This window comes from Vigna umbellata, chromosome 1, assembly GCF_029865625.1.
Source record: "Vigna umbellata cultivar VRB3 chromosome 1, Vumbellata_1.0, whole genome shotgun sequence".
NCBI lineage: Eukaryota > Viridiplantae > Streptophyta > Magnoliopsida > Fabales > Fabaceae > Vigna > Vigna umbellata.
The window spans coordinates 63026693-63050544 of NC_142165.1; the positions used below are offsets into that span (position 1 = coordinate 63026693).

Sequence of the window (23852 nt, forward strand, 5' to 3'; positions counted from 1 at the left end):
GGATGACGTAATTTTATGGAGGAGGAAACTGTATGACCACGTTAATGATTTACTTTTTCTGCAATTTTGTGTGCTAGCTTGTCTAGCTACAAAACATTACCCACCGTTATCAATAGTTATTGCACGTAACCTGAATGAAATGAATTTGTCCTCACAATTAACGTTGTCACTTTCCAATGTCTTGCAGTAAACTGCAAAAGACATCTGTTAAAAGAGCACAGGTAAACTGAACGTCTCATGACATCAGATATAAACTGTGTATTACATTAATTTGACATGTTAATGTGGTCTGGAAACAAGAAGAATTAGCGAGTAAAAACAATTAAAATAATTGAATTTCAAAATCACTTTACACTATACACCACTTGATTGTGTGGGGGCATATCTATTAGAAAATCATCTGGTATTTCGCACCTTACAGATCATCCTCATCCGTAAGTAATGTAAATGAAAATGGAAAGAACTTGTAACCATCTCCCTCGTAAAATTTGTTCTGGAACTCTACCCAGTGAAGTCTCAAAGCATGCAAGAAAGCACTTAGAGTTTCCATTAACAGTAACACACCAACAGTTGCACAGATAAAAACAAAAACGCCAACAACGAGAATAATAGTGTTATTGTACCTGCATTGGTCACGGAAACATTCAGGGTTAATGCATCAAATAACCAACCTTCTTAATGGCCCACCACTTTTCCAAAGCACAACTAAAGAACTTACCCCCAGGCCAAAAGCAGAACTCTGTCATAGAAAACACTGGACAACTCGGAATGAGCTAAGCTGAATAAAACCAGAAACCAAGGAAAGAATTATAATCAAAGAATATGATTTATTTGAAGTAGAACGGTTTACAACAAAGGGTTGAGGTAAAAGTATCTTAAATGTGGGGGAACATCAAATATGTACTAAATGCTTCTGATTAATTAAACAGGCAAAAGTGTTTACTTTTCCCACAGATAACTTCTTTTAGAAACAATTGAAGCATTGTCCGATACTACATATAGACATTTTCAAATGAACATTCGACTTTAGTTCACCATTTTATAATAGACAAATTTTGATGTGAATGTGACTTGGTGAAATCTCTTTTGTTAGATACTAGTTCATCTAATAGAAGTGTTATTGCCATTTATTATATTTCCAATATATTAAATATTTTCGTATCTAATAAAAGTCTTTCCATTTTTACAGGACACTAGTTACTATTGAAATAAAATGATAAGAAAATCTTGTAGAACACAAGTAGCAGCAACTAATGCGTGGACGATAATAAAACCGTATCACCTTTTTTTTTTTCATTTAACAACCCAGACTAGAATTTCCAAACATCCAACCCTTGAAATTACAAAAAACGGGCTGGATCCTGAAACTTGTTGATGCAGTACCAAGGACAAAACCAGAATATGTGGGTTTACTGACTGGTGAGTTACTAGATATAAGGCTTTACTGTTCTTCGTCGTTTTACTAGATATAAGTTCATTTTCAGCAACTGGTCCACCACAAATTGTTTGATCCAATGTAACCTTGGGGTGATGCACTCAATTCACGAGGGCACTGATCTGTGTAATCATGAGAGGATGGTTTCCTATATACTCGTTTGGAGGTGCAAAGTGAAATGATTGGAGATGCAGGTGAAACAGCCATTTAATTTTGATTCACTGGAAATTCACAGAATCATAGGGCTTTTGCTACCTTCACCCCATCATTAGTAAATCCATACTCGTAATAATAGTAACAGACTAAAATATCCTCCCTCACTGTATCACATCATTGCTATTGCCGCCGTTGCACCATTGCGGCTACCCTCACCTCTGCAGAGCAAGAAAAAGAGAGGGAGAACATTCGAGAGGAAGAAGAACACATTGCAGAGAAAAGTTCCTTCTGGAAAGCTATTTTCCAAGCCCATTCCATGTGTTATAACTTATAGAAAGTTTATTCCAGAAAACTCATTCCAGAAAATATTATATCTGAAAAGCTTATTCTAGAAATCTTGTTCTAGAAAGCTTGTTTAAGAATTTATTCCGAAAGTCCCTGTTCTGAAAATCATGCTCTGGAAAAATTTCGCACGTAATTGGGAGGTCACTTTTACAAAGGGTGAAATGCTCATTTGAAAACAATATAGGGTGCACCAAGAAATTAGGGGGTGCAAGAAGAGAAAGCCGAGTGACATGCTTTCAACCACATACCTGAGGGCCCACAAACGTAGATACGAAGCTGTATTAGACACAGCTCCAAGCACAAATTCGATTGTATGTATAAGTTGGTGCACAAAAACCTCGCTGAAGTCAAACTCATCATCAATATTACTGGGAACACTTGGTGACTCTGATTCATCAGGATCATCCTTGTTGAACAACAAAGAGTAAGATTGACCTCGATGCCTCTGAGGAAGCAAGGTAATGGAAATTAGAATGTGATTTACTACAAATGACAAAGAAAGAAACAAAGTAATGGTTGAGTGTACTTCTTTATGTTGCTTCTGCAGGAGAAAGGGCTTTGGTACTAGCATCCATGGTACGGCAACAAGTGCCAACAGTAGTAACACAAGCTAACATCAATGAAACAGTGGGAAGTTCAGACGAGGTATCTGGCTAAAACAAATGTATCCAAATCAAATTGAAATTTCTTACTTGAAGGAGCTTTTGACCAAAAAAAAGCTGGTTTTCACCTAAATCATCAGTTGGGCTAAGGAACATGTATATAAGCACATGATACAGGTCAGCCTGTGACCCAGTGCCCCATTTTACAATTATGAGGAGTGAAAGGTAGCCAAACATGCTATTTAAAAATATCATCTGGGGAACGAACTGGTACCTGAGTCATTATTTGAAAATCAAACAATGAACACCATAAACTACAGCCTGAAAAAAAATAAAATTGTCTTTTGCTGTTACCAGATATTTATATCGTTTTCGAAGTATTTTGCATTATAGTAACTCATTATGATTCCAAGATTCATCTGGGATACGCCCAGCAGAATTGACATCTTCATCTTCAAAGAATTAAGAAATGGGAGTTCACTCCGAGTACCGTGCCATTTAGGATCCACACCAAATGGATAAGTGTCACGCACTTTTATTAAACCTGTTGTAGAAGCATCCCTAAAAAATGGAATAAATAAATATTGCACACAAATAATGTAACCAATTAGTTTAAGAGAAAAGTAAAATCTAATAAAATTAAATAAACTGTACTGATAACCACCCGCATGAAGAATCACGACATCCATAGGCAGATGGAGCAAATAATTCAAATGGAACAGAGAAGAACTCATTATATATGAACCCGGTATAGATTGAAAAGAGTGCCATCATCATAATAATATAGCGTCCACCGAAAGCCATTTCCATTATGTCTCCAAGTTTCTGCCGTTATTAACAACATTGAACAGAAGTAATACTGGCATAAAATATAATAGGAGGAAACATTCAGATTGAATACAAAAAATCCACCACCATAAGTAAAGTACCTGACTTGAAAATTTTTTCTCTCTGATTACGAGATACAAAGCCGCTAGTAATAGGCATATGCCATGCCCCCAGTCACCAAACATTACAGCAAAAAGGAATGGAAACGTGATAATTGTGTACACACCGGGATTTGCTTCCTGGTACTTGGCGACTCTGTCAAGTAATAACGATTATTATAGTTGCAGGCCGATTATCAATAAAGCTAGAAGCAACTAAGAATCGGTTATTGAACTTTGATAACGTGATAACTGACGTGAAAAAACTTCAGCATTATTAGATATTACTAGAACGGCTAACCAAAAACACTCTAAAAGAAAAGATAAATCCTAATTTAATCATATAAAATCCATTTGACACCACTCTCATTAGGTCTGTAAGAATTATGTTGGCTACAAGAGTTGATAAACTTACACCAGTCCCCAGCTTTTCTGAAAGTATGTTCTACTATGAATTTAACTTCAGCTTCGGGTGGCAGCGTATTTTGGTGGGACTCATATAATCCAATCTATCAAGGAGAAAGGTTCACTTAGAAGATACAATACCAATGAAATATGAGTCTAACCATATAAGAGATTGACACCACTCTCTACCCAAAACCTTAAAGCAATAGGTTAATGAGTCTTTCAAGGTACTCTACTTTCTCATTTCTACTTTGGATTCCAACAAATCTCCCCCTCAAGAATAAGTCCCTTCCACATTAGTGCACTCCCACTCCAGCAGAAACATTTCCAACCATTCCAATGTCTTGAAAATTTACAAGAATTATTATGTATAAAATAAAGTATATATAATAATTACATGAAATACAAGTTTGTGGTGGCTTAAGTTGTGATGCGTGATATATATATTGGAGATATCCATTTTTAATTGAAAAAAAAAAATATTTTTGAGAATCATAGATGGATTAAAATTTCTTTTTGTAGAATGTCTGAAAAATTCAAATGAATACCCAGTTAATTTATGCATCTGTACCAGTCACATTTTAAGAATAAATAGTGACAAAATGTTGCTGTCAGCATGCTACCAAGTATGACACTATTTCGTAAATATCTAATAACTGGACATGCATGTGCCTTTGGCACACGTTGGATACTCATATAAACCGAAGAACACATCCAGTCGAATGCATCCTTGATGGATTATCAGAAGATTACGAAGGTTTTGTAACCTCCGCCATTTCAAAAATGGATCCTTATACCGTTGAGGATATCTAGTCTCTCCGCTTATCCCAGGAAGAACTTTTCGAACGTCATAGGTTTGCTGATCAATCCTCTGTTCATGCTAATCTTTCATAGTCTTCTACCAACGCTGCGTCCAAGAACTTCTCTGCCAACCGTTCCAACAATTTTCGACAGTCAAGCAACTCCTCTCGACAACCTTGATGGAACAACAAACGTACAAACAGATCTTCATCATCTACCACCTCTAGACAACAATGTCAGTTCTGTGGAAAACCAGGTCATAGTGCCATCGATTGCTGGTTCAGATTTTATCATGTTAGGAAAATGATACTCAGTAATATTTTTTGAATATGCTTCTAGTGTATGTCACATTGTGTGACACTTAAAATTTATAAACTTACATATTGGCTTTTCACCTATAAAGTCATAAACTCTATCATTAAGACACCATTTATTTCTTATTATTGTCTAATAACCTGTTAGGATATAGGATAATAGGATAGATTGGGTTTAGAAGTTAAGGGTATGGGGGTGTCGGTTGTAAAAGGGGGCTATAAATAGAGCTCTTGTAACTCTGGAGAGGGTATCAAGTGTATTTTGTGTAAAGTCAGGTCTTTAGCCTGTAGAGAGAGGTTATGCTCTCAACCAGGGAGGTTATGCTCCCAACCCATTCTTTGTAAAGAGGATTCTTTTATGGTGAATAATAGAAAAACTCATTCTTCCATTACTGTTTCTACCTATTGTTTGTGTTCTTAGTTAGGTTTCAAACCCAGGAACATGACAAATTGGTCCGACCTGCCGGATCGAGAAGCGGTCGGATCATCCAGAGCGTTGCCGGATCAAGAAGGGATCAAGACGTTATCAAGAAACTGTTGGATCTAAATGGGGTGCGAAGTGAAGACGGAGGGAAGCACGGAGAGACGATTGGAGGCTCTGGAGATTACGATGGAGGGGATGAAGGCGGAATCCGCCGCAGTACGCCGGGACTTGCAAGAAATAATGAGGATGATGGGGGCTCAGACTCACAACAACGAAGGACACTCAGATGGAAGTCAGACTTCCGTAAACGAGAACCAGCGACGGAGCGAGGAGGATATTTGAGGGAGAGTGGGTGGTGATCACTAGGAGGTGTAGAATCAATGGCGGAAAAGGGTAGAACTACCCACTTTCGAAGGGTTTGATCCGTTGGGGTGGGTCTCTAAGGCAAAGAAGTTCTTCGAGTTGCAAGATGTGGCAGAGGAGGAAAAGGTGCGCCTAGTTGACATCAGTATGGAGGGGAGCGCTGACTACTGGTTCAGAGCATAGAAGGAGAAAGCCAAGAATCGTTCTTGGGAAGGTCTGAAGGGGGTAGTGGTGCTACGATTTGGAGAATGGAACGGGGGTACCATCTTTGAAAGGGGAGTGGCCAGTAAGCAGTCGGGAACCGTGGAAGAATATGTCCCAACATCGAACGTGAAAGAATTGTCGGAACCGAACGATCGAGGACTGCCAAAATCGAACAGGAGAGGACGTCCGGAAGCGAATGTGAGAGGATTGCCCGAACCGTACGGTAGAGAACTGCTAGAACCCAACGGGAGAGGACTGACGAAGCCAAACGTGACAGGACGGCCGGAACCGAACGGGCTAGCACTACAAGTTGCGAACCCGAGAGGACTGAAGGAACCGAACGGTCGAGGACTGCCAGAACCGAACGGGAGAGGACATCCGGAAGCGAACATGAGAGGACTACCCGAACCGTACGGTAGAGAACTACTGGAACCGTACGATAGAGGACTGCCGGAACCGTACGGTAGAGGACTGTCGGACCCGAACGCAAGAGGACGGCAGGAACCGAACAGTAGAAAGGCATGGGAAAGCGAGCCGAGCGGTAAAAGAAGTTATTTTACAGGGAAGAATAGGAAGCTCCTCACCTTCAAGGAAATAATGAAGACGCAAAGATGGTCCCATAAATTGTCTCTTATTTCGACCACCACCCAAGCCTCCAGACCTAAATTGGTGGGCTGTAGCCAGTGGGTTCCCTTCATATGATAACAAGATGATGAAGAGGAGCCAAGAATCAAGTTTTTCGGTTCTAACCTTGAGGACAAGGTTGTTTTGCAGCGGGATGTAATGTTAGGATATAGGATAATAGGATAGATTGGGTTTAGAAGTTAAGGGTATGGGGTGTCGGTTGTAAAAGGGGGAGCGGGTCAGAGCTGCTATAAATAGAGCTCTTATAACTCTGTAGAGGGTATCATGTGTATTTTGTGTAAAGTCAGGTTTTTAGCCTGTAGAGAGAGGTTATGCTCCCAACCCATTCTTTGTAAAGAGGATTCTTTTACGGTGAATAATAGAAAAAACCATTCTTCCATTATTGTTTCTACCTACAATTTGTGTTCTTAGTTAGGTTTCAAACCTAGGAACCTAACATAACCACTAGTGACTCTTGCACTCTAAAAGTGACAGAACTTTTAAACAAATAAACAATCCAATTAAATCTATCATATTTAAGTTTATCCTAACAAAACTCTCAAAATTAAATGTGTCTTCTATCTTTCATCCAAACTTTTCCAACTGCATTAACCCACACCAGAGAAGGTAAAACATTAGATGGAGCCACATGTCCAATGACACTTGTAGATACTCTTTCGACATCTTTCCATTTTGATTTTTAGGCAAAATCTCTAAAGCTGAGTTCAAAGTCTTGTCCAATTCAAACTTGTTGGAGAGTAGTCACTTAACACCACTTCCATCAAAGGTGTTCTCACTATGAGCAACTATGAGTGGTTTCTCCTTAAGACAATTAGCCACAACCAATGCCACTACCTTAAATTCCTCAAAAAATGTCTCTTGAGAAACAGGCTTATCCAAACCATATCTATCTTGAGATAGCAGTGTCGATTCTACAATGCGACTTAAAACCCAAGAATCTACTGTAGGAGGAATTTCTTGTTCCACACTAAGCTTGCCAAGAGCTTCAATTATATGGTCATGCAGTGATTTGTTAGGGGATTCAATCTGAGAGAATATATATGCCATTTCTGCTTCATAAGCCAAACCATTAACAAATTCCAGAAGATCTTCCCCATCAATGCAAAAAGTATCACAATTGGGTCACCCTTCAGTCTAGCAGCCATACCCAAGAGAATATAAGAGAGAACCTCTTTGAACTTAGTTTTGCTCACTTTTTCCTGCTTTCCATGAGTGAATTCATTCAATACCTTGGCCGACTTCTTCAATTCATTTTCTTTTACTCTCAAATCAACAATTTCACTTTCCAGATTAACCTTCACCTCCTCTATTTCACCTTTGACTCTAAAATAGAAGTTAGTTAGGATGGGGAATGACGTGTCTAGAATCCAGGGAAGGGAGAATTCTGTTATAGGAGAGAGAAGGGAGAGTATGGAGGAGGTACGGGAGTAGGAGGTTGTGAGTTGGTTAGGAGGAGAATAATCCTCTGGAGGAGTCTAGTACTCTGGGGTTTCCCTTGTGGCTGTAGAGCTTTCAGCTCAATCATCTTTTTACTGCATAATATTCTGAATAATACAACTTTGATATTCAGTAATTGTTTGGTTTCTATCAAGATCTCACTTCAAGAAAATCCTTTAAAATAAAAGCAACAATAAAAGAACGAGAGGTGTTGATTTTGATTGATTCTGGAGCCACGAGTAACTTTATTTCCCAACTCTCTTAGTGGCTGAATTACAAATACAGTTGACAAAAACTCCAGAGTATACAGTGGAGATGGGCAATGGGCAGAAGGAAAAGAACAAAGGCATATGTAAAGCAGTACAAATAGAGATGCAAGGAGTCCGAATTGAGCAAGATTTTTTTATTCTTAATCTTGGAGGTACAGAGGTGGTGCTAGGACTAGATTGGTTGGCTAGTTTGGGAGACATTGAGGCCAACTTCAAAATTTTACATTCCAATAGGAGAAAAGAGAATGTAAGCAGATTTTAAAAGGAGATCCATCCTTGTGTAGAGAGCAAGCCTCTTTGAAGACAATTATAAAGACTTGCTATAGGTGAAGGATATTATCTAGCTTACCAATACTTGGGGAATAACGAAACCCAATTACAAGCCCAACTTGTTTCCACTCAAGCGCCACATGGCCTTGAAGAAACATTAGCAGAATTTGGGGATGTGTTCGAAGAACTTGTTTCCACTCAAGTGCCACGTCTCATCCTTACACTGCCAAGGATATAGCTGAAGTGTTCCTTAAAGAAGTGGTGAGATTACATGGGTTCCCTTCCTCCATTGTGACTGATTGAGACAGGGTCTTTATTAGTTCCTTTTGGACTGAATTATTCAAACTAGCTGGAATCAAGCTTCGGTTCAACTCAGCTTACCATCCACAGACAGATGGCTAGACCGAGGTGGTCAATAGGTGTCTTGAGACTTATCTGAGATGTTTAACGGGTACCAATCCAAGACAATGGCCTAAGTGGCTAAGCCGGGCTGAATTTTGGTACAACACTAATTATCATAAATCTACCAACACAACCCCTTTCAAAGCTCTTTATGGCAAGGATCCACCACCAGTAATTAAAGGGGATGTAGGATTGACAGCCATGGAAGAAGTAAGAAAGATGATAGTATACAAAGATGCAATGTTAGAAGAGTTAAAAGGGCAATTAGCTAAGCCACGGAACTGCATGAAGCACCAAGCTGATAAACATAGGCGAGATATGGAGTACAATGTGGGTCATTAGGTATTTCTGAAGATTCAACCATATAAGTTGAGGAGTTTGGCAAGAAGATTCAATCTCAAACTTATCCCACGCTATTATGGACCATATGCAATTGTCGAAAAAATTAGCGCGGTTGGCTATAAATTGGCACTTTCGGCAGAGTTTGATTCACCCTGTATTTCACGTGTCCCTTCTCAAGAAGTTAGTAAGCAATGATGTCCAAACTCAACCTCTGCCCAAGTGCTTGACAGAGGACTTAGAGTTGAACATGCAACTTGCAAAAGACTTAGCAATTCATCAGAATCAACAAGGAATCATGGAGGTTCTAATTAAGTGGCACCAACTGCCAAAATGTGAAAATTCATGGGAACCTTTGATGGAATTGCGGAAGCACTTTCTAGGATTCCACCTTGGGGACAAGGTGTGTCTTGATGGGGAAAGGGATGATATGGCCCAGCAAAAGAGCCCAAAATTAAATACATGTATAAAAGGAGATACAAGGGTGATGCAGCTAATCAAAACCCAGGAGGAGAAAAATAATAGAAACTGCATAGCTGCTAGTTTTGATAGTGCGTCACATGTGAGTTAGTTACAAGGGAAAATCCTTATAGTTGTGAGGTAGGGGAGAAAGAAGACGAGGTGGGAGAGAATATATTCTTGTGTTTCTTTTTTTAATTATGTTATTTCATACTATAGCAATACACCATCTCACTTGGTCCTGAATCATGTTGATCAGGCCAAATTCTATAAACAAGTATATCCATTTCCTTTAATTGATTTTATTGCTGACACTTGTGCAGTTTCTATTATTTTTCTCCTCTCGGGTTTTGATTGGCTGCATCACCCTTGTATCTCCTCTTATACATGTATTTAATTTTGGGCCTCTTCTACTAGGCCGTATCAGCGACCTTAGGATCTTCTCCACAATACTACCGACAGGCAACTTCTCTCCATTTCTTTCGAGTTAATTCTTTATCACCTCCACTCGAGATATATATTCAGCCACTCATTCTCTACTCTCCATTCTCAGACTCTCAAACTCGCCTTTGAGAGTGTGAAGTCTAACTTGCTTTACACGATTATCCCTTTGTAAACTATCTCAAGAATCTGCCAAGCTTCTCTTGAAGATTTAACATTCACTATCTTCTCAAAGCCAGATTCATCAATAACTCGGTACAGTATGTACAGGGTTGATTGATCCTTCACTCGTGATTTTCTTAATGCGGCAACTTGGACCACTATCTGCTCTACATCTTTCGTGGGCTCTTCATAGCCAATCGCAATAACATCCCACATGTCTTGAAATCCTAGAAGAGCTCTCATATGCACACTCCAATTGTCAAAGTTTACTTTCTTTATCAACTGAGGCAAGGACACACTGTTTGCTAGGCTGGTCATCTCTCTCTCACAATTTCTTTCTCACTTGGACACTCAGGCTCTTTTAGCTCTGATGTCAATTTGTTAGAAAAATGACACTTAGTAATATTTTCTAAATATGCTTCTAGTGTATGCCACACTGTCTGTCAATCAGGCACTTACAATTTATAAACTTACATATTAGCTTTTCACCTACAAAGTTGTATACTTTATCGTTAAGACAACATTTATTTCCTATTATTGTCTAATAACCATTAGTCACTTTTGCACTCTAAAACTGACATAACTCTTAAACAAATAAACAATCTAATTAAATCTATCACATTTAAGTTTACCCTAACAGATCAGTCATATTCTTCTTCTGTTTCAGCTAACTCTAGACAGTTATCTCCTTCCGAAGATGTAGATTCGTCTATATTTGGTACTTCATCAAATGTTCATGACTTATTATCGTATCCGAGTAGTGGTGCAACACACCACATCACTCAACCTCAAATCTTAACTTAAAAGCGCTCTTACACAGGTAAAGATTCGGTCAAACTTTGCAATGGTTCAGGTATCTCAATTTCTTCAATTGGTTCTACTAGTTTCACTACTCCACACACACACTAACCTCTTACTTTACATGATCTTCTTTATGTTCCTTCTATCATGAAAAATCTTCTCAGTGTGTCCAAATTTGCATAAGATAATCATAACTTTTTTTAATTCCATGCCAACATATGCTATGTAAAATCAAAGCACACCAAACATATTATTCTGCAAGGATTTATTAGGAATGACTTATATGTTTTTCCTTTGCTTCTTAATACATCTTCCATCACTACTTGTAATACTACATTTTCCACTTCAATTTCTCTATACAAACTCTATCATGCAACACTTGGACATGTGTCTTCACTCATTGCAAATCATGTTTTATATACTTGCAATATATCTTGTAAACATATTGGTGAATTTTGTGATGCGTGTACTATAGCTAAATCCCATAAATTGTCTTTCAAAGATTCCACTACAGCTTATCACACTCCTTTACAACTAGAGTTTATGGACATTTGGCCTTGCATCTTTGACTGCATCATATGGCTCTCGGAACTATATTTCCTTTTTAGATGCGTATTCACGTTACACTTGGATATACTTGTTAACTCATAAATATCAAGCTTTATGTGTTTTCAAAAACTTTAAAATGTTTGCTGAAACTCAAACAGGTTGTAGAATTAAGTGTCTTCAATCATATAACGCTAAAGAGTTCTTGTGTTCTTTTCTCTATTATGTGATTGTCGCATATTGCATAGATTTACATATCCTTATACCCATGAACAAAACAATTCAATTAAAAGAAAGCATTTCCACATAGTTGATGTTGGATTTTCTTTTGCTTGTTGCATCTTTTTAACCCATGCAATACTGGGGGAAGCTTTTCAAACTTCTGTTTAGATAATAAATTTGTTGCCCATGCCTGCTTTACAACATAAATCTCCTTGAGACAATGTTTCAAAAAGCACTAAATTATGCTCTTGTAAGCCCTTTTGAATGCTCTTGTTATCCTATGTTGCGCCCATATCACTCAAGTAAACTACCTTATGTTAAATGTTGTGCATTTTACTTGGCTACAATTAGAAATATAAAGATTATGTCTGTGTTAACCCTTCAAGTAAAAGATATATATCCAAAAGCTTGTAGTTTTCAACGAAAATAAATTTCCATTCAAACTTGCCTCAAATCCTTTTCTTCCGACACATTCTGTTACTTAACTTCTAACACGCCATTTTCCTCTCTTTTTCCTCGTATTATGGTTTCTCATAAACATATGTGTAACACTACATTTCAAGATGATAACAATTTTTCATCTCCTAACACCACTATTGCTGCATCAACAAATCACGATGCAACTTCTCCTATCATGTCATCGCCAACTTCATCCTCTACTGATGCTCCTCTAGACAATTCTCCAACTGAGACTTCGCCAGGTTCAACATCCTCTTCGTAGCATGTCGCACCTAACACACATCATGTGGTAACCCATCAAAGGAAGGTATTTTTAAACCAAAACTTTATAATACTTGTCTTACTACCATCCACACTGAACCTGTCACAGTGAAAGAAGCCCTATCTGAACCACAATGGCATGATGCTACTGAATATGAAGCTCTTGTACAAAACAACACATGGACTCTTGTCTCCCCTCCCATTGATGTTAAAATCATTGGCTACAAATGGTTTTTTAGGAACAAGTACAATGCGTATGAATCTCAACAAAGACAAAAAGCCTATCTCGTTCCAAAAGGATTTCAGCTTGTATTAACTCTTGTTATTGCTCACAAATGGCCTATCCACCAAATTCATATTAATAATGTGTTTCTCCATGGCTCTCTTCATGAAACTGTCTACATGTCTCAACCTCTAGGTTTCTCTGATAACTCTAATCTTGTATGTAGATTAAACAAAGCGAACTATGGCTTAAAGCAAGCCCCAAGATCATGGTTTCTAAAGCTTAGTGCAACTCTTTATTCTTGTTAAGAAGTAGACTTTAAGCCTAACTCAACCTAACAAAACCAGCTTGTAAAGTGAGGTACCCACATATACTTTAAATTGGTCTTATCTCTAGTCGATGTGAGACTTCCGACATACCCCACTCACGCCAAGGTATATACATCTTGTGTGTGGGAATAGACATTAATGGGCAGTCCGGTAGTGGCCTGATAAGCTCTAACCCATGGCTCTGATACTATATGTTAAGAAGTGGACTTTAAGCCTAACTCAACCTCACAAAACCATAAGGTGAGGTTTGCACCTACTTATATATATTCTAAATTGGATTTATCTATAGTCATCGATGTGGGACTTCCAACACACTTCCTGGTATATACATTGGCGTGAGAAGGAGGTGTTGGAATTCACACATTGAATAGAGTTATTTAGAATATATTTGTGGGTGCAAACCTCACCTTACAAGTCGATTTTGTAGGGTTGAGTTAGGCTTAAAGTCCACAAACCTAACTCAATTCCACAAAATCGGCTCGTAAAGTGAAGTTTGCACGCACATATATACTCTAAACTGGCCTTATCTCTAGTCAATGTGGGACTCCAAACAATTCTCTTGGTTATCATTCTATAAAGTAAGATTCTTCCTTATTCGTTCATTTTCAAAATGACAATACCTTGCTTGTGTTAACCTATTTTGAAATAATAATTACAGGTAATAATTTGCTTGCTATTCAACACCTTATTCACATTCTTCAAACTAACTATGCACTAAAAGATTTAGGCCCATTACATTTTTTCTTAGGGATTGAGGCTTCCTGGACACTAGAAGGAGCTCTAGACCTTTCTCAGACAAAATACATCCATGGTCTTCTTTCAAAAGTTTACATGCTACATGCCAAACCTCAACAGACTCCCATGATCTCCGCTTCACGTCTCAGCAAAGATGGCTTATCCCCTGTTTATGATCCTACTGAATATCGCATGATTGTTAAAGCCCTTCAATATATCACATTGACACGTCCAAAAATCGCTTACTCAGTTAACAAAGTCGTCCAAAATACATGCAAGCTCCCCAAGAACATCACTAGAAAGTCGTCAAAAGAATAATTATATACCTTGTTGGTACATCCAATCATGGCATTATCATTCAATCTATTTGTGATCTTCATTTGGTTGGGTTCAACGACTCAGATTGGGCTTTTGATGTAGATGACAGACATTCCACTACTGGCTACTCCATCTACTTTGGCTTCACTCTGGTTTCATGGTTTTGTAACAAGCAAAAAGCAGTTTCTCGAAGTAGCACAGAGGTTGAGTACAAAAGTGTTGCCTCCACTCTCACAGACATCATTTAGGTGTCTTCGTTGCTCACCGAGCTTCGAGTCTCCATACCTACACCAACATTATACATTGACAACCTTGGAGCAATGTTGCTAGCGGAAAATCCAATGAAACATTCACATTCTAAACATTTTGAACTAGATCTCCACTTTGTTAGAGACCATGTTCAAAAGAAAACACTAAGTCTGGTTCATCTGCCTTTAAAATTTCAAGTTGCAAACATCTTCACAAAACCTCTGGCATCATCCATGTTTCATTTGTTTCGTGCTAAACTTATGGTTGTGCTAAACTTAACGGGGTGGTATATTACATAAATATCTAATAACTGCTCATGCATGTGCCTTTCCTTTATACACACACGTTAAGTCTATGTGTGAAGTATAGTGTAATACTTTTGTATCAGTATCAGTAATAATAACAACAAGCCTTTTGTTCTCTTTTCTCTCTCTATTTTTGGTTATAGATACAAGTTAATTTTGTAGTGATTTCACTTTCCAAATATATTCTCAGGTTTAATAAAACAAATAAACAGATGAGTAGAAGTTGTAACAACTGAGAGGACCCGTATAAAAGTGCAAATCAGATCGTCATTACCTGCTAGGGATTATTTTTAAAAAGAGAGGGAATGAAATTTGAAATTCTCATGCTGAGAGCCACATAACTTACCCATAGGCATCTACAATTTCTTGAAAAGCAGAAGTGAATTTGTTTGTGCAGAAGTAGGTAGGCGGTGATTCCTTTGTCTCTAAGACCTGAAATATCGCCTCAACTTGAGAACTGCATTCCACAGTTGCCTGCTGCAACACTTTGTGAATCTGTCAAGTATTGAATCAAATTAATTAGCTATGCCAGCCAGTAAAAACAGCATTACATGTATGCTTCTTCACAATGCATCAGAAATTAAATTCATAGTTCAAGGGAAGACCTGGCTTGTCGCAAAAACAGGACACCAACCTTCTGCAAGGAGACATTTCTTTGTCACATTAATGCTAAGCATATTTAGAGTGTGATAAATTGATTTTTCCTTCTTCAGCTATGAGTTAAAATTGAAGAAAGGAAAAGTTAGCATTGAAATGAAAATTAATTGCAGAAGCTTAGTAACAAAGCTGAAAAAGAAAAAAAAAACCTTGAATAAAATAGTATGTTGTCTATGCACTGCTCATACAGATACTAGATGTAAAATGAACCAAACCTTAAGACTCCACTGCTCATAGTGATCTGCCATTGTCTGCAATAGAGTGCTCCGGTGAAGCAATCCTGCATCTATTGTAGTCTTCAATTCTGAAAGTCTTCCTGAAACCTATAAAGTTCATAGTACACAGTAATTATTTTCTGTAATCAGTCTATGAAGGGCTCTGCTACTGTGGATAAAGTAGACCAACCACTTGGGCTTGGGGAAGTGGGAAGAAGCTCGCATCATAAAATCCGAAATCTCTAATATGGTGAATAGTTATATACGAAATAATGTTTTTTCTCACTAATGTTCTTTCTTGTTATTTTCTTTTATTGAAACTGATTAATTTACAAAGTAAATGGATGATATTTATGAGAGTGCAATTTTTTTTTCTGCACATTATTCCCCTAATACTTAGCTCTAATTATTTCCCTTTTATTGTTTTTCCTTATTTCTCTCAACATTAAAACAATGTTTGTTGATCACTTTCAACAATTTTTCTCACGCTTATTTTAATTTGTCTTTATACCTTGATCAATATTATCTTGAATCTTTTTCTATGTTAGTACCTCGTTTTCAAGAAAAGATTTGATGAAGTGATAACAAAAACAAATGTACTTTGTTATTGAATGAAATGTCAAATTTTTTACATATGTATTACATTTTGGCTATCATTGTGCAAGGTATTTTTCTTCTGAGTGAATCCTAGTTCTGTTAACAACAATCTTGTGTATATGCAATATTCAAGTAATAATTGTAGTATCAATCGTAGAAATTTAACTAGTGGTACTTCTTTGATGACTGACTTCACCTCCAAAGTTTTCATTTGCATAGTTTTGTATTTTTAGTTCTCCTTTACGAAAATAAAACACTTCTTTAGTGTTTTATAGATATCTCAAAATCCACTTCACTACTTCTGAATGAACTTTTTCTGTATTTGACATCAACTTGTTTACAACTCCCATTACATCGCTAATATTTTTGGTCTTATACAAATTAGTGCATATATCAAATTTCCTGTGATAGAAGCATGTTGAACCTAGGTCATAAACTCTCTTTTTCTCTCAAGATAACTTATCCTAGAATAGGCAAAAATGAATAGACAAAAATGTGCTAATTAGCTTGATATCTTCCATGTCAAAACTTTGCAAAATACGATTGATGTATCCCAAGATAACTACAAAACTCCTCTTTATTTATCCCTCGTGATTTGCTTTCTAAGAATCTTCTTCGTTGGACTTAAGTCCAAATCAAATTCTTTTGACATTACACTTTCAAGTATTTTAATTTTACATATGTTAAAACTTACCACCAGCATATCACCTATATAAAGTAACAAAAATGATATAATTGAATTTATATATCTTCAAGAAACAACATTAATGAACATTGCACTTTTGGAATCCTTCCATCTGCCAGAAGCCATCCAACTTCCTAACTATTATCCTGGTGTTTGATTCAAGTTATACAAACTCTTCTTTGATATAAAGAGTATATTCTTCTTCCCATTCTCTTAGAAATCTCTAAGTTGGTGTGTGTGTGTGTGTGTGTGTATATATATATATATATATATATATATTCTCTTCTAAATTACCATTAAAAAAATTCAATTTTCACTAGCCACAATGCTTAAGACAAACTTGGTAGTGTTTAGCTTCACAATTGGAATAAATACTTCAATGTTCTTCTTTTGCTGAAATAATATAACTAGTTGGCTTTCTTTATTGGAGCCATCATTATCTTCCTAAACCCATTTGTTGTGAAGTTTCTTTTTACCCACAGATAACATATTTAATTCTCAAGTTTCATTAGAGATCAACGACTTCATCTTATCTTTCATAACAAGCTCCCGCTTGTTATATGTTTCGTCATTGTTTCAAGCTTTCCCTTCATCCGACAATAACATAAAGTTCATGTATCTTCTATTAGGGATATGCGGTAGAGAACACCTACATAATATAAGAACTGAAGTAGAATACCCTGACATGCTGAGGACTCTCAATTACAAGAGTTCATGAAAAATTACTTACCTTTACAGACAGTTGTTTATTGGGTTTTGAGTTGCTAATAACTATATTATATTTATCCATAAATGTTATTCTTTCATTAAAAACCATATCTCTACTGTGAATAAATTTTTTTGATTCTGTTAACCAGAAGTTAATAGCTAAATTCATCTTTATCCTAACCAATAAAATTGGTTTTGATCTGAGAGTAAATTTATTTCTACCTCTATCTCTATCTGTATTATGAATATAAGCTAAATATTCAAAAACTTTAAAAATGCATAAGTTTACTCTTTTTCACTACATAAAATATAATAGAATAGTGATAAATATAACACTCATTCTTATTGAATACTCTATCAATTCCTCAAAACAACACTCATGGTTTACTATTTTATGTTTCTTTTTATTCTCATTAAATTCAACTGAAAACTGAATCAAAGGCAACTGAAAACTAAGCAGAAATCTAAGCTTAACAACAACTGAAAACTAAACGGAAATCAAAGATTAAGTTTACCTCTGTTATTGTCTGAAGTTGTTTACTCAAGTCATCTGAGAAAGGATAACGATTTGCTCCAAAAGCATCACATATTTTCAGAATTTTACTTTTAACACTCTCTCCAGAATAAAAGACGACAAATACATTTTTATGAACCTGTAAAAAAGGGAGGCTATGACTGTATGGACCAAAAAGCTAAGAAGATAGAAGTGGTAGCAAAACAAGAGTACATTTCCATAATCAGAAAAAAGTAATTATATATACAATTATGTCAAAGCAGGTTCGTCTCTGTTAGTTCATATATTTTCAAATAAAAGGAGGAGCTTAGATGATCTAGTACTATATTACATATCTAATTGCAAGAGGCTTAAGACTTAGATTTCACAATTTAAACCTTCTCCTCTGACGAAAGATCAAGAACAGAATGATCAACCACAGTCTGTTTGAGAAACACGTTTCCCCTAGTAGCACGAAATAGAATTCTTTCGAAAGGAACTGATTTTTCCCTTGAAACAAGTCCACTGATAAAGCCCAGCTTAATTTGCTTTGTTGACGTCTCCTCCTGAGCATAAATTTACCAAGCGTGAGAAAGAGAACAAATCTGTAAAGTAACAAATACAAAGCTGCAGCTTATACCTGTTCCAATAGTAATGGGCTGTCAATAGACCTTTCAACAGTTATCTGGACTTCAAGCTTTCTCTGTTGAGCTACGGCATTACTTTTTGCTGAAGAGAAAAATTCACCAACCTGAAATGATAAATCAAAAAAAGCCATTACCACTTTGATTGCAGTTTTCTTATCCAGTCAAGGAAAGAAAAGAAAACAAACCCAAGAATAAGGACTAACAGTATGCATAAATGTAGACAGAAAAAAACCATAATAATATACCAAAAGTTAACGCTTATACATTCTAAATAGAGTTTAAGCACCAGAAAGATGAACAGCAAAGTTAACAAAATTATCAGAAGTGATTATTATGACATTTGTGGTAGTGAAAGAACTTAGCAAAGCATACCTTCTCTTGAACAAGCTTATACTCCGATAGCTCATTGTAGGTGTGTTTCAACTTCTCATTATTTGCATTAATCTCAAGGAGGTCAGCTTCAAGTTCTTCAAGTTTAACCTAAACATGGACAAAAAATTATTACTTGATACTGTATTCATGAGAAGAAGAACGGGTGACAAAAGATTCATAGAATGTAATGACCTCCAAAATTTCCAGATCAACATTATCCTTTCTTGCTGAGCTCGTTGAGGGTGACACGCCTGCTTTCAACATTTGGTCCTTAAACAACCGTAGCCTACGCGCCATTTCCCCACATCGTTTAATCTAGAAGATAAAATGATAGGTTTTCCAGTTCAGTAAATCAAAATCACTTCCATTAAATATGGTGTATCAGAATTAATATATTCTGTTACGAACTTTTTCAAAGTGTTGAAAGTACTAGAACTACCAAACATGGGATATTTTTGCAACATTAATAATTTGCATTACCATACAAAACCAAAATTAATGGAGGAGCTTAAAGTTTCCAGAAAGACATAATAATCTGTCACTGATCCTCACCAATACCTCTGGAACAAAGAGAAAGGGACAGAGAGAACGATCTCATTGTGACTCCCCTCCAGATGTATGAACTTCAATTTGAACACATCCCCAATCAGCTCAACAATTCAAAATTAGTTTTTTCCAAATCAATTTCACTCTATGTTAATTTAATATAAATAAGTCCTAAGATTATCAATCTATATTTTGAAGGAATTCTCTAAGGTGCTTAAGATAGCAACAATAGAAATCAATTTTTCATTACAGGTTTACCATAACATAACTGAACGTCCAAAACCTATTGAAATAAAAAAAAATAAAAAAAATGAAAAACATATATGACATATCTACATTTAGAAAAACAATATATCTACAATTCTGTTCGTGTTTTCAGCAAAAATGTGAATCGTAAAAATTACTGTCAACTGAAGACAAAACAAGATCAATTAGGCTATCACGTAATGTAAGGACATCAAAATATGGCAGTTTATCGAAATCTCGCGGCATTAGAGTTATGACCTCTTCAATAACACAACAAATGCGCAGACGATTTTTACTATTTAAAACGTAACCAAAAGGCAAGCACAGGTAGAGATTTTATATGCACCTGAGAAGCATAAGTTCGCTGGAATGGACTTTTATCTACATTGAGCTGGAAAATAAATCCAAACAAACAGTTGTCAAATGTAAAAAAAAAATAACATGCATAGAAATGAAGGCATCAAAACAGAATTGAAAAAAAATTGATTGAGAGCATCAAAAGAATCACGGTAATGTAGGTTCAGAATTCATAGTAAGGAATCTAAAACAAGAGCAATGAGGAATGAAAATAAGTCTCACATCTTTGAACTGGAAGAGGCCGAGATCGCCAAGGTAAGAGATGGCTCGATGAGCTGATTCGATTGGAATGATCAATTGAGCCATTTGCATAGGCTCCGACCGTAGCAGATCCATCGTGGGGAGACAACTACCTTCATTCAACATCAGGATTTCTAAATTGCTCAAACACAAAATGAATGAACCAATAACTGTGAGGCAAATGCTCTTGTTCTATAGAGAAAGAGTTCGTTCTTAAATCAAATCTTGCCGCTATATCCATCCCGCGGTTTATAATGCTTCCTCTTCCTCCTAACGCTCGCGCGCATATAAATACATAAATAATAATATTTAAGTATTGACATTTTCTTTCTATTTTACCTTTTAATTTTAAAAAGTATTTCGAAGTTAACTTTTTAAATACATTAATTATTATAAAAAAAAATATAGACAATAGGTTCCAATAATAGTAATAATAACATTGGTAGATAATAATAATAATAGTAATAATAACATTGGTAGATAATAATACTTAAAATAAAATATTCACAAACTGTATCCTTTCGAAATATATATTATTAAATATGATAATCAATAGAGGTAATATACAATATGATAATCCAAAATATAATTTAATACTCGGTATTATAATCAGACTTTATTCAAATACGTATAATATTTTAAAATATATCTAGAATACCTTTATTTTAAAGTATTTAAAAAATAATTATTTAATAAAAATATGATAGACGGTTTGTTAGATAAAAGTTACATTGGAAGTTATTTTTATTAAGTGTTATGAAACAAAGTATTAAAAGAGAATACTAGTTTTTATCTTAACATCAAATTATGAAAAGACATATATTTTATCTAATGTATGAAATGTTTCGACTAACCTCAACAAATGCAAAACACATTTATTTATAGGGATTTGTTAACTTATCTAACCTCTGTATTAAATTTTAGTTGACAAAAATACTTTCATATATTATATATTCTAAATTTTAAAATTAAAAATATTTAAATAATTTTTAATTTTTTTTAAATTATTTTATTTTAAATTAAAAATAAAAATTATTAAAATATATTTTTGTGTTTAAAGTATATTTTTTTTTATAATTAAAATTTTTTTTGTCACCTAATTACATAAATTAACAAATCATATATATATATATATATATATATATATATATATATATATATATATATATAATGCTTAAGTATTTCATGATTAACTCAATTATTACAAATTTTTATTTTATATTACGAGGAATACCTCTTTTGTGTGCCTTTTGATTGTAATGAAGATTAGTCAACATTAAAGATTTATTGAAAAAGGCGTTAATGTCATGTATCCAAATGCTTGAAGAAGAGATATGCAATTAATGTTTTATGAAGATCCTTTAATACATATATATGGGCGTACACAACATGAAGTAGAAGACTTCATTCAAGATCTCAAAGATCATTTTTTTTTCTCATTCTCTAGAAGTAACATAGTTGTTCAAGCGATGCAACATAATGATTAGTGTGTACAACAAATCAAGAAGGGTCAATTGGTTTTTTATCATAAATAATACCTTTAATAATTTTCTCGTATAAATTCAATTCCTTAATACCAAATAAAAAAATTAAAAAGTTAGGAAGAGACAAAATTGCATTGGTGATTTTAATCTCAATCGAGAATTAACGCTTTACTATCAGAAACCAAGAAATTTTTACAATCACAAAGAAAATAAAATTGTTTAAGGTTAGAACGTCTTTCTTGTTACCCCAAGAGATGAAACTCACTCCCCTTGAAACCCACAAGGGATGAACACTTCTGAAACACCTCCTTTGAATCTTCATAAAGGATGACAGACTTTCAACTCAGCAACAACACTCAATCACACCTTCTGTGAAAGTTCTTGCTCTATGCCAACACCAAGTTCTCAAAGTCACAACACAAAGGTTACACAAACCCTAGAACACATACCAAAGCACACACCTAAACAGATAAGATTTTCAAAATAAACGTATTTCGTATTTCATATATTACAATAAGAGTCTCAATCTAATTTATAGAGATCTCACTCAAGGATACCTCCAAAAATTCGTTGTCAGTTATTTAACGTGTGATAATCGATTATCCACTTATGGTAATCGATTATGCATTTAATGAATGCACAACAGTTCTAAACTTGCTTAAAAATTCTCATAATTGCTCGTGACAATCGATTATGGAAAGTCATAATCGATTATTGATAATTGATTATTATTACTTGGTAATCAATTATCCTGAGTATAAAATGAGGTTTTCTGATTCAAAACACAATTAAAAGACAAAAGCTTTAATATAAAACAAGTCTTCATGAAGATTGTTAAACTAATTTTTGTAGCCTAAAATCAGAACAAACTAAGTTTTCCCACTAATGAAGTATAGGGACAACCTATGTATCAATCCTCGGACTCGACTAGAATTAAGCTTAAAGTGTAGAATTAATTCTTGTTACTATTTATTAACTACTAACTAAAAGACAAGGTGGGGAACTTAAAAATGAAAGAAACTAAAATAAAAGAATTGAAACTAGTCTAAACTAAAATCTATTTAAAAGAATAAAGAAATTGAAATGCAATAGAAGAAAAGAAAATAACAGTCTAAACTACTCAAAACAGAAACATCAACATCTAAGCTAATATGAAAATTTAAATGAAACTAAAATGATCCTAAACTAATGAACATTACTACTACCTAATAACATAACCTAAAGATTATCACTACAATATGTAAATGATGCAAGAAAAGAAGAAAATAAACCTAACTAAGAATGCTAAGAACAGTGGAACATATAACAGAACTTAAATGGAAGGAAAATTAAAATCACAATCAAAACTAAGACTATTCTAACATCAAGCCAACAGAAATACTAAAAATAAAGAAGCAAACTAAAGATATTAGACACAAAGCAAAGAACACGAGGCAAATGTGCAATAGATTGAATGAAAGAGTCTCAATTCCTCTTCAGAAAGACATTATGAGAAATTTAAGCCCTCCTTGGGTGCTTTTTAGTTCATATTTCAGAACTTAAAATGGAAATTCTCACTCAATTATTCAACCAATGCACACTTTCACAAGAACAGGAATACAACCCTGAAATTGAACTTAGTCTGACAATTATGAAGCTTAACATCTCTCAAACATCCAAAAAAGATGTAGAAATGTGGATGTTTTCCTTCACAATTCTCAAACAGAGTTCAATTACAGAATTAAAATCACACATAATAGAAATAATAGAAGGAAAAGA

General features: G+C 35.2%; 1 protein-coding gene and 1 pseudogene across 1 annotated transcript; both read right to left on the reverse strand.

Moving 5' to 3' along the window:
* Window positions 1-255: 255 nt before the first annotated feature.
* On the reverse strand, window positions 256-20839 carry LOC124833832 (V-type proton ATPase subunit a3-like). The gene is made up of 18 exons (XM_047308390.2): window positions 20593-20839; window positions 20360-20404; window positions 19414-19536; window positions 19222-19329; window positions 18843-18953; window positions 18601-18768; window positions 18225-18362; window positions 15720-15827; window positions 15453-15560; window positions 15194-15342; window positions 3468-3621; window positions 3203-3363; window positions 2893-3099; window positions 2629-2812; window positions 2463-2546; window positions 2185-2381; window positions 719-778; window positions 256-623 (listed from the first exon to the last, which is right to left on the reverse strand). Exons 1-18 carry the CDS (start codon window positions 20734-20736, stop codon window positions 416-418), a joined length of 2457 nt encoding a protein of 818 aa, XP_047164346.2. The 5' UTR covers window positions 20737-20839; the 3' UTR covers window positions 256-415.
* LOC124833828 (uncharacterized) lies at window positions 7165-7849 on the reverse strand (annotated as a pseudogene).
* Window positions 20840-23852: the final 3013 nt, after the last annotated feature.

What these genes read in the sequence shown, in the direction of transcription:
- LOC124833832 (XM_047308390.2), bottom strand. Translation starts at nt 20,736, where the DNA reads ATGTTGAATGAAGGTAGTTGTCTCCCCACGATGGATCTGCTACGGTCG. An exon ending in CTGTTTTTGCGACAAGCCAG is followed by an intron (nt 15,343 to 15,452) that starts GTCTTCCCTTGA and finishes AATACTTGACAG; the next exon opens with ATTCACAAAGTGTTGCAGCA. An exon ending in CTACGTTTGTGGGCCCTCAG is followed by an intron (nt 779 to 2,184) that starts GTATGTGGTTGA and finishes GGTTTTATTCAG; the next exon opens with CTTAGCTCATTCCGAGTTGT.